General features: G+C 39.1%; 1 protein-coding gene across 10 annotated transcripts in view; it reads left to right on the top strand.

The window, feature by feature from the left end:
• The window catches only part of EHBP1 (EH domain binding protein 1), a 187,769-nt gene that overhangs the window by 81,163 nt on the left and 90,018 nt on the right, over positions 1 to 16,588 (top strand). For all 10 annotated transcript variants that reach the window (XM_065739580.1, XM_065739576.1, XM_065739579.1 and 7 more), the window contains 2 exons: positions 2,948 to 3,200; positions 8,715 to 8,901. In XM_065739580.1, coding sequence (XP_065595652.1) covers positions 2,948 to 3,200; positions 8,715 to 8,901 — 440 coding nt within the window. The remainder of the gene's footprint in view (positions 1 to 2,947; positions 3,201 to 8,714; positions 8,902 to 16,588) is intronic.

Genomic DNA, 16,588 nt, shown 5'->3' with positions numbered 1-16,588 from the left:
AAGAAAAAAATTAACTTGTTGTTCCCAAGAAACACTGGACAGCAGACTGAAGATAGGAGCTTACCATTCAGTTGTAAGAGTTGGTTTCCCTGAATGTTTTTAGTGTCGGGAAATTCTACTGACATTCTTCTCAGTAATAGGTCCACCCTTTATAAACAAAATAAATAAGTCCTAGCACAATGGGTTAATTATAGGAACGTTTCTTTGAATGCCACGTATGAGTTATCAGGAAGTTTTGCTCAGGTAAGATAATATGTATTTATCAGCTGTTCTGTGAGCAGGTGTGGGGATCCATCTTCTAATATGCAGTTGTGGAAGTAGGTGTTAAGGGGCTGTGTGCACTTCCTTGATAAAGTAGTTCAAGATTTGAAATAACTTAAAACAAAAGATTTTTGATGAGTGGCTCAATTTGAACAAGGTGTACATGGGCCACCTTTCTGTGTTTTGTTAGGTTATTCCAAATCTACATTAGGTTACTGACAAAGTCATAAGCACCAGTGCTTGTCCTAGGTCATCAGAGCACTAAATTGGAGTATTCCCTCCAGCTGGTGAGAGCTTCCAGTTTTGCGTCGCGCATTTCTAGACAGTAAACATGGAGATTTGGCTCACCTGATTCACACATTAACAGTGTGAACCTGTCCTTCTTAGCTCATTCTCTGCAGTGTCAGAGAGAGGAGAGAAATGGAAGGTAGTAAATGGTAAGGCTTAACCAGATGAAATGGTAACAGAACCTCCTTTTTTCTTCTTTTAGATTTTGTTAAGGTTATTATTGCAGCCCCTTTTTTTTTGTTGTTGTTTTGTTCTGTTTTTTTTTTTTTTTCCTGTTTGAAGGATTTAGATTAACTAGTTCTTTTTATAATATGCTGTGACAATGTAAGGGCTGTTTGACTACTAGGCATAATAGTATTTTTTTTCTCATCTCACCTTATTTCCTGTCTTCCCATTTCAGTGCAATGACAAGTCTGCACTCCTTTTCAGTCTCTTTTTGTCTCCAGCTCTTGATGTGAGACTGTGATAGCTGCAATTCTGAAACTAAAGTTAAATATAAGAACAAGAACATATGTTATACCAAAAAGATAGCTTTCAGTACTGTATGTTTTGCTTCTTTAATACTAAGTTGGACCAAGTTGCTGAGGGAATAAGAAACTTGAAACCTCATCTGGAATTAAAGGCATTTTCTAATGTAATTTTACAAATAATCACTGCAGGAAAATCCCGTTGGCACAAGCGCTGTGCATAGTCATAAGTATGTCTACCAGTTAGAACCTGTAATATTGTCTGGCAAAGTACAGCTTGATTTTCTTTTACCTAGCTGAGCTCACCATCAATCCCAGATGGGTGATTTATCTCCTGAGTGTCCGCCTGGGGTTTAAGTAACATGTTCATTATTTTATTCCTTTGTTTGAGGTAAAACCATTTGGTTTTTTTAGATCTATGATCCCACAGTTCAGAAACAGATTCTTAAAAGTAGCAAAGAAGGCAGTGTGATAATTCAGCCTTTGCGGGTCAAAAGTGAAGAATCAAAAAGAAGAAAGGCACTAGACATCTGAAACCAAGTCTTTCCAGTAGGTCCCAGTTATTCTGAGAAGGACTAAAACTTTTTCTGCTGTCAGTCTTCAAGCTGGTGGAATAGTCCAGTGCATAAGGTAGGCAGAGCTGCTCCTTGCACCATTGGGCCATATTCTGCTTCAGCCCCCAGTGGCTCTTACTCAAGTTGTAGGTTACAGTCAGCACTGTGTGGGACTTTCACCGTGGCTCTGTGCTAATGTATGGGGACAGGGTAAATGGAAAGTTTCCTGGTGGAGCAGATAACATCAGCATTTTCTGCCAGTTCACTGGGGTTGGCAATTAAGCACATCTTCCATCCTAGACCAAGTGACTGCAGCACTGTTCTTTTCACTGCCCTTGGCCTTTGTTAGTGAAAGGACTAGCAATTTTGTCTTCCTGATGATTTATTTACTGACAAACATACTTAGAACTCCATCTTTTGTTTTGTGTTGTTTTATTACCTTGCTTCAAAAACATTTAAAGTTTGAACTTTTTCGATTGAACATTGAAGTTCCTATTTACATGGCTTTTGAAAGCACAGAAGTCCAATATTGAACCCAACACTAGATTCTGCAGGAAGAGTGAGATGAAGGTTTTGAGTGTCATTGTGAGGAGCATCGTATCGCTGTGCAGGGATTTCAGTGTTCATTGAATCCTCAGCAGTCTTTCACTTCTATGTGGTGTTAGAGTTTGTTGCTATAAAGAGCTGGTGTGGAACTCAGATCACTAATAAGTTTTTGCTCTACAGTCCAAATAATAAATGAGTAATTTGATTATCCATCTCTTTAGGATTAATTTAAATTCATTTTTGCTGTCAGATGGTGTATAGTTCAAAAGACCAGTTAGCAAGGAAAATTTATATATTTTGAAATGTAATTACTGGTCATACCTAATAACTGATTTTAATTCAGTCATTTTATGAAATGAAAAGAGCACCTACTAGCTATCACCATTTCTAATATCCAGGAACAGTCATTTTATTATAAAATATAGGGTATCTTTTTGCTTTATTAAAAACTCAAATAAACAATTAAGAACATTTTGTTAGGATATGGATCGGCTAATAGCTTGGGAAAATGTTTTAAAATCTGTTGTGATACCATTTATACGACAAATAAGAAAACTAATAACAAATCGGTTGAAAGCGCTTTAGTAAATGAGGAAATTAAACCTATTCAGTACACTCTAGATGAAATTATCTTTTCAAAGACCCTATTTTGGTATAAACAAGGTCACACTACAAATAAAACATGAAAATTCGTCCAAGGCTAGGACTTACATCTTGACAATTACAGAGCAAACCTTTTCATAAACCCTCAAAATACACAGATCTGATAAAACAGCTTCATGTTTTTTTTCGGTATTAAATCTGATTAATGATTTTCTTGTTGTTTGGCAGAACTGGACAGTGAGATTGCATCATCTTCAAAGGCAGAAGAAGGTTTCTATGTTGACAGTTACAATCCCTTCAAGGATGAAGATGCCCCGGAGTACTTGAACCCATTTGATGAACCAGATCCTGACCCTGAAACATTTGTAACCGCAAGAGGTTCTCCTCCTCAACCTGCAAAAAGGAAAAATGTCAGACCGGTGGATATGAGCAAATACCTCTATGCGGATACCTCCAAAGCTGAAGAGGAAGAACTAGATGAGTAAGTATGATTCTTCATCTTTCAGCAGCCTTGGAAGCGTTAGCAGGATCCCTGACTTAATCTTGAGGTGTATTGGGCTCAGTCGTGGTGATCCTTAATCACCTCCTCAGGACATTACTGGTCTTCAGCTTAGCAGTAGGAAATATCATACCCCCAAGTCACACTGTTAAGCTCTACAGGTGAACATGGTCAGCTAGGAAAAGCTTCTTTGCCTCTTTGGTAGCATATTATTTGAGAGGAAACAGATCCGCGTGCCTTTTTGTCCGTTCATGCCCTGCCAATTGTAATGATCCAAAAATTATGGCGCAGCAGAGTTTGGTACTTCTGTCTTTTTTGCCATTATTTTTACTACTTGAAATCAAAATGCTCATACCATAGGTGCTTTGTTGTTTCTTTTATCATAACCATATAGAGAACTTTAATAAACATGCACTGACTGCCTTGTATTTTAGCATAGAGACTTGACAAAGAGTGAGAGCTTTTTACAAGAGTTGTGCAGCTTGGGAGGTTTGAAGGTGTTTACTTACTCCTTGTTTGTGGTTATTAGTCACCAACCACACCACTCATGAGGCAGTTTATGGTGATTACACATGAGCATATTTACAGACAACAACTGTAATTACACTTTAGTTTTACAACACTTAAGGAGATTTATCATGGGATGACATTTGCATTGCTTTAATATTTATTATTAATACAGGTGTCCTACTATCATCTTCATGTTTCTCTGTTTATAGCCACGTTGTAGGAAATTGAAGGATTCCCATGCATTCTAATAGACATGTATGAAGGGCCCTGCAGGGCTTTTTCCTTTAAAGTTCTGTGGCCATGGATACGTTGATGTTCTGTAGCAAAGAAAAGAAGGAAAAAAAACAGGGGCACTGGGGACTCTGAGAGATGATTTCTCTGCCAGCTCCATCCATAGGGCACAGCCTCACCAAACAGCACAGGCTGCTGTATCTTCAGACCACAGTGTGATCACACTGTTGGCAATCACAATAACCATCTCTGATTGTTCACAGATCAACAGGGAGAAATAATAACAAACATGTAATTTTACATCTTTGTCACACATTTTTATGCCTTGTCCCTCCTGTAGCCTCCTCATGCCACTTTCCTCCCAGTGCTGTGTCATTGAAAAAAACGTGGAGGCAATTTTTTAAATGCATTGGGTAGAGGTGTCCATCTTTATACTGAAACACTGTGAGGAAGAGAATGTAGTAATGGAACATCAGTGTAGGAACATAAGACTTGGGATACTAACTCACAGCTAAAAAGCACTATTATGCCTTACTTCATATTACTGATTCCCAATTTTTTCAATAAAATATTTCTGCTAAGGACATGCGGAGTGTTATGAGCACTAAAAGAAAGATTTTCATAGGCAGTTCAATTTTTGTGTGTCCCAAATAATAAGGGTTTATGTCCAGATGGATATTGTATGTTACTTACTGTGAATGCAGATGCTTTTATTATCTAAGTGGCTCATCTTCTTCCAAATCCTATTAAAGTCTAGGCTTCAGTGTCAATTGTGGCAGAGAGTTCCACAAGAAAACAAGGTATTATATGAAATGTATTTCCTTTTATTGATTGTAAATAAGTTACCTTCCCAATCCCATCTACAATCCCTTCTGTTCGCTTCTGAAAACAACAGCAAGTAGTATTGAGTTTTATCTGCCGTAACTGTTGCTGTGTTCTGTATCTCTAGCATGTTCACCATTACTTGTCACTTGTCTGAGTTAAGTGGTGCTAACTTTGTCAATCTCTCTTCATGCAGAAGTCTCTTCATGTCTCTAATCATTTTCATCGCACGTCTCTGGACCCTCTTATTTCTTCTGCTCTGTATCTATTTTAAGATGGGTGTTGACTCGGCCTGAGCACTGTATTCAAGACAAGGCTGAACAACTGGGTCATATCATGGCATTAGAAAACTTTGCATGCTATTTTCAACCTCTCCTAACTATCTTATCTTCCAATTTTTGTTGATTGTTTTGGGTTGGTTTTTTTAATCATTTCTTACTGCCACTGGTCCATTGCTTTCCCAGGAATGTTTTTGAATGCGGTAGATGAAAGGTATGAGAAAGAGAAGTCTCCTTAAGGGCATTTACTGTCACTTAGCAAATACGATGTATTTTTATCGCTGCATCTTAAAGTTTCATTGGGGTTCACTTAATGCACCACTTGGCTTTCTCCTGTTGTGTGTGAAATGTGATGATGTGCCCTGGGAATATCAACACACCACTGAAAATCAGGGCCCTTGCCCCACTCTGCTGTGGCAAATTGTTAGTTCTGATTCTGGACTCGAGACTTATACAAAGTGCCCGAAGATCTGAACTCTGCTTCCAATTTTGTAACAGACTCTCGTAACCTTGGACCAAGGTACTTATCCTCGCTGTGCTTCTGTGGAGGATTTACCTTGAGTAATTGGCTTAATGGCGATGTATTGCACTAATGGTTGTGAAGATAACATGAGATTTCACAACTTGCATCAGCAAAGCATGGTCACAAGCATCAACATAATGAGGCATTGCATGGAGCAGGTGGACTTAGATGTTCCACTGCAGATGTATTCAGCTGTGGAGCTGCTCTCCCAGAACATCCTCTGGCCAAATTCTCATCCCTACCTTGAGATAAGGATCACATTTTCTTTCTTTTTCTTTTTTTTTGTTTGGGAACTTGAATGTTAGTGTAAAAAACTGCTTTTGCTTTTTGAATTGTTTAAATTAAATATCAAAATGCTAGGTGGCTAACTGTTAATAAAGAACAGTAGGCCTTGCGAAGTTGAATTAATTGAAAATAGCACAGATGAGCAGTACTTAAAGTACGACACCATCAACCTTAGCATTTTTCTTTGTGAGACAGCCCAATCCCTTACCTGGAGCACACTGACAGCTTTCATTTTCTTCCTCAGTTAAATGGCAATTTTATTATTTATCCCTCTGTTAACCAGTGATGCTGGTCAGAGGCATTTTTAAATTGGTCAGAATAAAGCTTGCTTTCAGATACTGTTTGGCTCTGTAGCTTCTTATCTGGTTGATCATTGCTTGGCAGAGAACAATGCTGTCTAATTGGTAAGGCTGTTGAGTTGCCATCTCTTGGACCTGAGTGTTCCATAGGAGCCCCAAGCCACCCTGCTGCCGCTGACTGCTTAGTGCCAGGCAGCTCATCAGATTGGTCTGTTTAATTTTGTCATGGACAGTCTGACATCTCTTTCGGTAAACCCTACTGTGTCAATCAGTTTAGTGATATAACTGAAACAAGGAATAAGTGAGCTAACTTCAGCAAGGAGCACATAGATGTTTTTCAGCTAAGGCTTTTTTTCAGCCAGGCTGTTCCCGTGCTTGGTTTCTCATCAGCTCCACGTGGAGGCTGTGGGACCAAACTCTGCTGCATGTAGCAGATAGCAGGGACTTCAAAATGTATAGTCTGTTCTGGCAAGAACTGGGGAATTTTGTCTGTGTGAAACTTGCTGAGAAACGTTTTTGAAAAATTATTTTTAACACTAATTAAGTAGAATGAGAAAGTGGAAAATTGTGTGTATGCGTGTGTGTGTGTTCAGACTGTGTCATGAGCAAAATGTGAAGAGTTTAGCCTAGTTTTAAAGCAGGATATTTTATATGGGAAAAAGAAGCAATGACCTATCCCTGTACAACCTGTTCTGCTGATGGATGCTGCAAGGTCCAGTTGTTCAGGATTATGTGTGCAGCCTGCAGCGTAAGATTTTTAAACACAGTTATTCTTTCCAACATTTTTTACTCTTTAGTGTTTTGTTTTTTTTTCCCCACCAAAATCATTTTTACCACCTTACAAATACACCTTTCTCATTCCGAGGAAGGCTGCATGGGATAATTTCACCACCACCAAACATGTTGCATCTGTTTTCTATTCAGAAGTCTGCATTGTGGAGCTAAGGAAGACCTTGTGCTCTTCTGCAGCACGCATTGTTCTTCAACCTTTATCTCTTTTATCTTCATTTTCACCTCCCTTTGAACTTCCCGGTGTCTGAAGACAGCTGAGTTAGGCTGTCAGCTAAATTAGAGCTTCTGACAGCTAGCTGCATTCCCTGCTCCAGACTGAATACCCTCCTTTTTCTGCTGCCTCCCATGGAAAACACCCGTCCGTTCTCATTTAACTTGTTATTTTGATCTCGCCCTTAGTTTTTATTGCGCCGATGGCTTTGCGCTTGATGGGCAGCAGAGAGGGAACACCTGAAAGTTGCCTTCAGTCAGCAGATGAGTTATTTTACTGTTAGTCGTTCTTTCACTTCACTATCTGGATTTAGATCTGTAACAAGTGACGGCAGATTCTCCGAAAGGTCTGGAGGTTTCGTGCCTGGTCTTCTCTTACGTGCTTCGATAGACTTTGGCTTTCAGAAGTAGACTTATTTTCTGCAGTGTGGATTATTAATTTCTTTCTTCTTTTCATTTAAAAGGGGACAAGGGCAAACTGCATTAAGATAAATTTTGAAGTCAGTCCAAGAGTCTGTAAGACATGTTTTCATACTAAAAATACACAAAACTGAAAGAAGTTTTGTGTTATGTGGAAGGAAAGTGGATGACTAGAGGGCTTTTCATTTGTGCCCACTGTTTTTAGTTGTTTAAAATGGCATGAACTAGCTCCTTTCTCTTATCCTGGGAGAAGATGGGAAAATGAATCTAGCTAGGTAACTTTTATCAAGTGTTGTATTCATTACTGTTTCTGTCTAGGGTGGATTTTGGAGGACTGAGGTTATTTGTCATGATCAGTTTTGCTTGGTATAACTGTATGCAGGTAGACCTTTGGGGATTGCAGTGACCGCGTTACGTTAACATTGTTTGAGGTGCACGATAAATACATTTTTCAGGGGAAGTATGGAACAGAAAGGAATAAATTAACTTGCCAATTTCACAATTGATTGTCTGGTTTTGGATTGCAAAACATGAAAAGTGAGGCTTGTGAGAAAGTTAGGTTAGTGTGAAGAAAGTTCCCTTTTAAGTATCCTTAGCAGGATAAGGATTGCTGTCTTCTTTCAAGTCTACAGGAGAAGCTATTATTCAATGTATTGCTAGTTGATAGTTGATGTATTAAACTAATAGATCACATTTGGAAATGCTGTGGAAGTATTTGTTTAGGATGGAACAAATGCGAGGTTGGAACGTGAACTTATATCTGCTCTGATTAAGAATTCTTAATTGTGTTCATATACAACAGCTAGCATCCTCTCTCAGTCTGTTTGTATTAAGCTCATCTCTAAATCAGATCATTGTTTACTAAATGGCCAAGTGTGTTTGAATTTAGCTTTGTTGTTAATAAAACTTATGTTATTTGGAAGTTATCTAAAGAAGTTCTGAGCTAATCCAGTTCGAACCGTTTTTCTCACTTGTCTGTCCTATCAGAAAGTAGCATGTAAAAGCAAAACATTTTCTTGCATGGGATAATAAAAGCATTTTAGTCATCAGCTTCACTAAACAAGTCTCGTTTCTGTTTTGAATTCCAAGACGATAGTAAAGAAATGTGTTTCCCTTCTTTAATTAGATCAAATCCGTTTTATGAACCAAAATCAAGCCCTGCTTTAATTAAAGTTGGTCCACTGCAAGAACCAGAAAAGAAGATGAAAAGAAGGGCTCCCGAACCACCAAACCTCTTGCCAAAGACAGAGACAAACATGAGTGAGAACGTGTCAGCCATTCCTGCATCGAAAGAGCTTTCTTCTTCTCCAAAGGTAGGATTTTCGTATCTAATTTTTGTCTTTATTATTAACAGCGCCTTTATGTGGATCGTAGACATCCTATTTATTTCTGCAGGTCATCATAAAAGCTTTGCTTGGACTTAATAAGGTGTTGGCTCATCTCTATTCAGTTGCTGGTTCATAGGGAGAGAGCAGCAGTAGGAGTTTGTAGTTTTTCTTTAAGGATTTAATGACAACAGTAACAGCAACTGCAGTTTCAATGAAAAGAGTCTTCTAGTAACAAATGCTACCAGACCGCTGGATATACCATTGAGAAGGAAGAAAATCATGTTGAACAATACTTTGTCTTGATCTATTGTAATGTCACTAAGCCTTGCTGCTGCTGAAGAGTCCGTCTCCACATTTCTATCATAGAGCTGGGTTTTAAGAGCTTAGTACTGAACACTGTTTATTTGCATTAGGATTTGTATATCTTCAATTCCATCGTACATTGAAGTAATTAAAAGAAAAAAAAAGCCACGGTCTACTTTCAGTCAGATTAACAGTTTATTAGGAGTATCCAAACTAAGTGTACATATATATATTGATACTTTACTGTTTCTCAACTAAAATTCTGAATCAACTTCTCTTGAAAGGGACAGTGTGCAGCGTAGGTATTCTAGGATCACAAAAGCCAACTCTGACAATGTGAATTTTAACTCTTAGCCTTTCAGCAGTTGTTCTTATTTAAGCAAGAGTAGCATTTAATAGAACATATCAGTGGGGCGTTTTTAAAAACAAATGTTGTGTGTGCTGACAACTTGTTATCAAGTGCAGGAAGGTGAGAACAGAAAGCATCCCTCCTAGCACAGCTCTCCCAGTTTATGCATATTGACATTTGTTCTTGTATGGGAGCCTCCATACTTTAAGAGTGGAATGAAACTGCTTGTGATACCTATCACTTCGTTGCTTAATTAGTCAGCTAGATTGCTGACATGTCCTTGTCCCCCCAGGCTCTGATCTTGCTGTCACTTTAGCATTCACTTAGGGTAAAGAGTATGAGACCAGAAATCTAATCTTTGTGCTCACGGCAAAACAAAACAACACAGTAGGGCCACAAGTGTAACTTTCAGTATGTAAAACTACCACCAGGGCAATATTTCATCCAAGTATTGCAGTACTGTCATGTGCTGCAATGGGATTCGATTCTGTTTGCGTGAGGTTTTGTAAGAAAAAAACAAAGCAAAACATTTTATTTGATTTTTGGTAGAGTGTGGTCTTAAGGTCAAAGCAAAGCAGCCAAAGTCAAGCATTCTGGTACTACCAGCAGAGAAGAGAATCCTGTGGAGAAGATTTTATCATCTCACTTGATGGAGGTTGTACCCCCATTGCACAGTGTTTGAGAGGGTGTTGGCTTTTTGGTTTGTTTGGGTATTTTTGATTTGGTTTGGTTTTGTTTTTATCAAGATCTGCTTCCAAGGGAATAGCTCTGTGCTTTATTTCATGTTCTCATTGTGATAGAAGAGTGTTTTACTGCTGTGTTCAGTTGTCATGGTTGTTTTAGATTGCCCAAAAGCTGAAAATGATTAAGAAAAGATGCAGGATTGAACCTGCTGAAAAGCCAAGTAGCTTCTGCAACTATGTAGGGCGTTCCTTTCCCAGTATTTTGGTGCCTACCTGCTTGCAGCCCATCTCTTTGCCACTGAAGCAACAGCTGAGAGCAGTGAAGCTCCAAGTGCTGAAACTGAAATATTCATTATGGCCATGGGGGAAGATGAAACTTTATGCTGACTTCCTACAGTTCAGGAAAGCTTTAATTTTTTTATTGGGTTTTCAAAGATGTGAGACCATTAGGGAGGGCTCCACAGTAGACACAGTGCCTGGGTTTATTACATTACAGCTAGATTGGAAAGTTTCACTCATTGGGCATACCAAAGTGCTGCACCATCACTCATAAATCAGAAAGCTTTTACTAAATCTTTTTTCTTGGTTGGATTGGTTTGATCTGAGATGATCTAATAATTGTAGATCAAAAGCACTTTACTTGGAATGTTGCTTGAAATTTGAAAAGCACTGCCATTGAAAAAGAAAAGAAAATTAAACAATTTCCTCATACCTGAACAAAACAGTACCCAGGTAGGACCTGGAGTGTTGGCACAAATAGCTTGTTTATTACCCAATAACTGTGGCAGTGTTTAGCAACAGTGAAAAAACTCCAATCAAAGGGCATGGGAACTATATAATCATGAACTTGGAACAAAACTTTAAGTAGGGGGTAGTCCCATGGGGTAAAGGGGGAGGTTAAGTAACTGAACTTAGTGATTTGTCCAAGTTACCTGTGCACAGAAAGCCTCTGTATTACAGTAACCAGATCCCAAGTGTTCCAACATGTTCAATTCCCCATTTTGGTTGTCTTCATGGGAAGTGACTGTGGAGCGGAAATGCTAGCCTATTGAATACAGAAACGCAGCATTAATGTTAGTACTTTGGAGGTTAAAGAAAAAGACTCCTAAAATGCTTCTGTACATCTTTGGTAGAGTATCTGTAGTTCATTCTTACCACCTTCGCTGAACGCAAGATATGAAAATGCTGGTATTAACATCTATTATTAAGTAGAAATTACTCTTGAAAGATTATTTGACACATGATAGATTCCTACTCAAGACACTTGTTCCAAATACTTGAAATTATGTTTCCCTATTTAAAAAAAGCAATTAGTTTTTGAAAACAGTAGTGAAGTTCCTAGGAATTTAAATATTTAGGATTTAAATGTTCCTTGGATTTGAAAGTAGGGCAAGAAAGGGTGAAATTATCCTAAGTATACACCCAGAAATCAAATCCCTAGGGCATGGCTGAACACCAAATTGTTTTGCTCAGTATTCAGCTGCAGTGAGCCTTCTAGCATTGGCATCTGGGATATAGAAAGTCTTCCACAGAAGTGCAGTTGTGTTTGCTGTTGAAACATCATAGCCTGAATCCAACACTTTACTATTACCCAAGCAGTGGTGGAAGGTGTTTCTTGCCTGAGGGATATCTAATTTCCCACACATGATTTTTTGGTGCATATTTTTTAATATTATAACAGAAGAATCTGTGGTGATGAGAGAGAAAAGTGAAATGATCAATTTTTAGCAGTCATCAGTCAGATGAATGGACATGTCTCATTTGAGAGTAGACTCCAGCTAAACTATCTCTGAATTACAAATGATTTTCTTCTAAGGGATTTGTATGATTTTTTTTAACAGTTGAATACTATTTCTAGATTTTTTTGGAATCACATCCACGGTTAATTATTCCTGCTACTCCTGACACCCTGGAAGTCAAATCCCTTTGAGTTCCTTTGTTCAGAGATTTATATTGTACAAGATAATTCTGTGTAAGTTTCATTTAAAAGTAGGCAGAAGATGCCAAGATGTTCTGATCTGGTGGTATCAAAGCATCGTGCTAGGTATCACCAAGATAAAGAGGATGCTGCATGGTAGAGTCATGGGTTGGTTAGCTTCCAAGAACTTGACAGCCAGTAAAGATGGAATCTGAGACTAATATGCAGAATCCATCCAGAACATCTCAGGAAATGAAGACTGGAGTTCAGGAGTTTTGTGCTAAGCGCTTCTCTGACAAGAAATGACAGTGTTAACAGACATGGGCTGGGTTTCAGTCCACAGGATTCTTTTGAATCTGTGTTTGGATGGTTTAGCTGGCTTTTGAGTTACACTTAGGATCTGGTGAAAGCATATAGCAACAGGATAGGGTAACAAATAGGCTTGTCTGTCATCTTAATGTATAAATCATTTTCATATTTATAAAAGTCACAGTTTTGCTGATAGTCATGAAGACATAGGAATTATCTGGGGGCTTGTAGACAAGAGCTTGTAATGACCTTTTACTTTGGCAGAAAAGAAAAATTCACGTTCGTATAATAGTTCAAAGCCAATAATAACACTTCTGGTCTTCACTATCCTTATTTAAGTTCTATTTCTCTTTTTTAAACCAGAATAAATTTTTGTTTGCCCAGCTATAGTCTGCTCTCTCCTGCCAGGCAAACTGTCTGGTTTAAGCTCTAGTGAAATGTGTTTGTAGAAAATGTGGTACGCTATAATCACAAATACAGGATCCTTTTTCTGCATCATGTGTAATAACCCATCTCCATCCAGTATCCTTCTTAATCCATTGTGTGTCCGTGGTGCTTCTGTTCAGAAAGTTGTCTGTCTGATAGGCAGCTTACCCTTCCAACTAGCAAGGGGAGAAGCAGTATGAATTACCTCCTCGGGAAAGGAGTTCTCATGTACTTTTGAAGGGAACAAGAAGAAACGTGTAGTAAAAGGAAGGAAATAGCTTACACAGAAATGGAGCATAGACTTCAGATGAGTTTAGTGGAAGGGGAGCGAAATAACATACAGTGTACTACTAGGTGCTACCCTCCAAGATCTGAGACATGCTGTTGTTTCTGGACCTTCACTTATTGTTTGTATTTACCTCTGCATTATCAACCTTACATGGCTGAACAGTATGAAGACCTCATATTAAACACAGATGCAGTGATGCTGCCAAGCAGAGAAATTACATTAAACTGCAAACAGTAGATTAAGGAGATTACTCATTTTCCCCCTGTATCAGAAGTATTTCATTTATCCATTCACATCAGCACTCCCTGACTTCCTGGAATGTCTTTCTGAATGAGTTTGCTCCTTTCCTGCTTCACATTAGCTGCAAAGGAATTGTGAAGCTCATTTGCATGAGATCTTTGTCACTTCCTGAGCAGGCAGTTCATCAAGCCCAGGGAAGACCCAGGAGGCAGTGGGCAGAATTTTAAGATTTCTCCTGCCAACAAACTTGAGCAAAAAAGGCACTCTGAGAAAATCTGTCTTTGCATACAGCTCTAAGACAGTTTATCTTTTAATGGGAAAAAAGACAATCCATACATGTAACGTGAACAGAGAGATAGTGAGATAATGTCGAAGCACAGAAAATTCATTAAACTAGAAGCTTTTCAAGTCTTAAAAAAAAAGAGGCTCCCCTTTTTACACCGTACTTAAACAATCTCTTATTACTATTTGTGTGCATTTTAAGTGGTGTTTGTCAGCTTGACCGGTTGTGTCCACTATTAGCTGGTATTCTGATGTAAAGCATGTTAGAAGGCATGCTAGAAAAGGGAGTGAACTGTTCTGTTCACTTCCAGTACAAATGTAGTATTTTTCCATTTTGCTGAAGGTATAGGTTAACAAATACCTGAATCCATGAACAAGTTAGACTAGGCTAACTAATTGACAGGCATTTATATTTGGTGGGAATACTGAATGTTTACACTCTTGTGTACGTGACCCAAGAGTAGAACCATGATAGGACAGAAAAAAACATGGGAAAATGTTGTAAAAGCAATTTCTCCCTTCAGCGTGCAGGCGTGGCTGCACATGAGTAGTATTCATGGCTATAGAGAAGTAAGATCATTGTCAGAGAGTTGTACAACAATGGCTTTGCTCTTCAGTGGTTTTGTTCAAACTGGTAAAGGAAGCAGTGTGTAACATGTGGTACTCTATCTGCGAGCAGCCACAGATGAGACCAGCAGAAGTGGCAACCTTTTACTACTCATAAAGCCCCAGAGGAGCATCCGGATAGGTAAATGCTCTACAGGAGCAGTGGGTATTGTCATTCTCTGTGTCAGGAATACCTTGGTGCTAAGCTGATCTCTTGAACTAAAGTTTGGACTCTGGTGTTATTCTAAAGATCCAGCTTGATCCAGCTATGATAAATTAACAGAGCCACTGACTTGTTGGAAGTGCCATGCAGCTGAAAAAGTACACGTAAGGTGTGATAAAACAAACAGCACCCCATGAGGCCAGCTGCTGGGTGGCTGAGGGCTCAGTAGCAGCAGCTTCTGATAATTTAGAGCTGTCTTTGTTGTGGACCTCACTTTTTCTTCAGTTAAATGGATTGCTGCCTCACGAGGATGTCTAGTAAATTAAATGTTTAATCTTCTAGATTAAAATACCGTAAAGATGGACACTGTAGAAGAGCCCTTTGATGAGATTAATGATACCATTGTCAGTTCAAGGTCCAGGGAGTGTGCAACACATGATGCAAGAGGACAAACAACTAATAATGCAGCAAAAATAGGAATAGGTAGTGCTGTTCAGGGAGGTGGTTCATTGTGCCTTCTACACGAGGGACAAGTCTAGTGCTCTTAAGGATGGTATCAAAATGTGAATATACAAAGGGTGCTAATTAACATTGACTATGTAACCATAATTTTGTAATATCCCAACTTGTGATCCCTTGATCTGTCAACTTGCAGTGCTGCTGCTGCAGTATTTCAGAATTTCTTCATTATGTCTTTAGTAGTAGTGGGCATGCAGAAACCAGGTCTCCAGGGCTGTCCTAGAAAAATCTTTTTAATTGCAGATTAATATACATAATTCTGAGGATGGTAAACACATGGCTCCTTCTGCAATTTTCATAATTGCTACTGAAGGTAGCTCTGCCTTATTGGAGCAATGTGGCTCCTATTGAAGTGGACTGGTGATGCCTGCAGTAATTCTGGATTGGACAAGTTAGAAGTTCTACTAAACGTTTGCGCAAATGATGCTTGGTAATTTAGCTAATGTTATGATATTCAGAGCCTCACTTTCATAGTTTTATATTTAACTTGTACTATGAAATTGTAGTGCTCAGATTTGTCATCTTAATAATATATTATTTTATCTTTTGTGAAAAGGTGTGATCTTTTAGATATTCAATGGCAGCAGTTCTGTATGCCTTATTTCATCTTGGAAATGTGAGACTGCATACTATGGGAATACTGAGACTATGGGAAGAAAATCCATCTCTGGCCTTTGAAGGCAACTGGAAAAGCCAACAAGCACAGAGCATGCTGCATGCTGCATGCTGAACCGAAGGGGAGTGTTGTTTCTGTGTGTCAGTTAAACACCAGCACCAGTGTGTGTAGGTGTAACAAAAGTAACGCTTCCATATTTTATTCGAAAAAATAATACTAAGGCTAGAATTTCCTCTGTGTTTCCTTTGTAAATATGGGATTGCCTTGTAAGTATAGGCTGAGTTATATAAACATCTGAACTTCTTGAATGAGTGTCACTTGCCCAACAGTCTGCCTTGCTAGCATAGGTTCATGGGTTCATTAGGTTGGAAAGGACCTACAAGATCATCTAGTCCAACCATCCTCCTATCACTATCCCTACCCAACTACTAAATCAAATCCCTTAGCACCTCATCTAAACGCTTCTTGAACAGCGCTAGGGACGGTGCCTCACCCACCTCCCTAGGCAGGCCATTCCAGTGCCTGACCACTCTTTCAGAGAAAAAATGTTTCCTCAGGTCTAATCTAAATCTTCCTCGGCGCAACTTGTGGCCATTCCCTCTCGTCCTGTCATTATTTATGAGGGAGAAGAGGCCCACCCCCTCCTCACCACAACCCCCCTTCAGGAAGTGGTAGAGTGCAATAAGGTCTCCTCTGAGCATCAACCAACACCCCCAGGTCCTTTTCCTCTCTACATTCTTCAAGCCATTCTGCCCCAAGCCTATAGCATTGCATGGGGCTATTGTGGCCAAAGTGCAGGACCCGGCACTTGGTCTTATTGAACCTCATCCCATTGAGCTCAGCCCAGCTATTCAGCCTATCCAGATCCCTCTGAAGGGCCTCCCTACCCTCAGGCAGTTTGACACATCCTCCCAACTTGGTGTCATCTGCAAACTTACTGAGGGTACACTCAATTCCCTCGTCTAGGTC

This window comes from Cyrtonyx montezumae, unplaced genomic scaffold (assembly GCF_038088225.1).
Source record: "Cyrtonyx montezumae isolate F1298 unplaced genomic scaffold, pur_monq_1.0 scaffold_24, whole genome shotgun sequence".
Taxonomy (NCBI): Eukaryota; Metazoa; Chordata; class Aves; order Galliformes; family Odontophoridae; genus Cyrtonyx; species Cyrtonyx montezumae.
The sequence above is the reverse complement of the archived record's forward strand: the minus strand, read 5'-3'. Positions and strand labels throughout refer to the sequence as shown.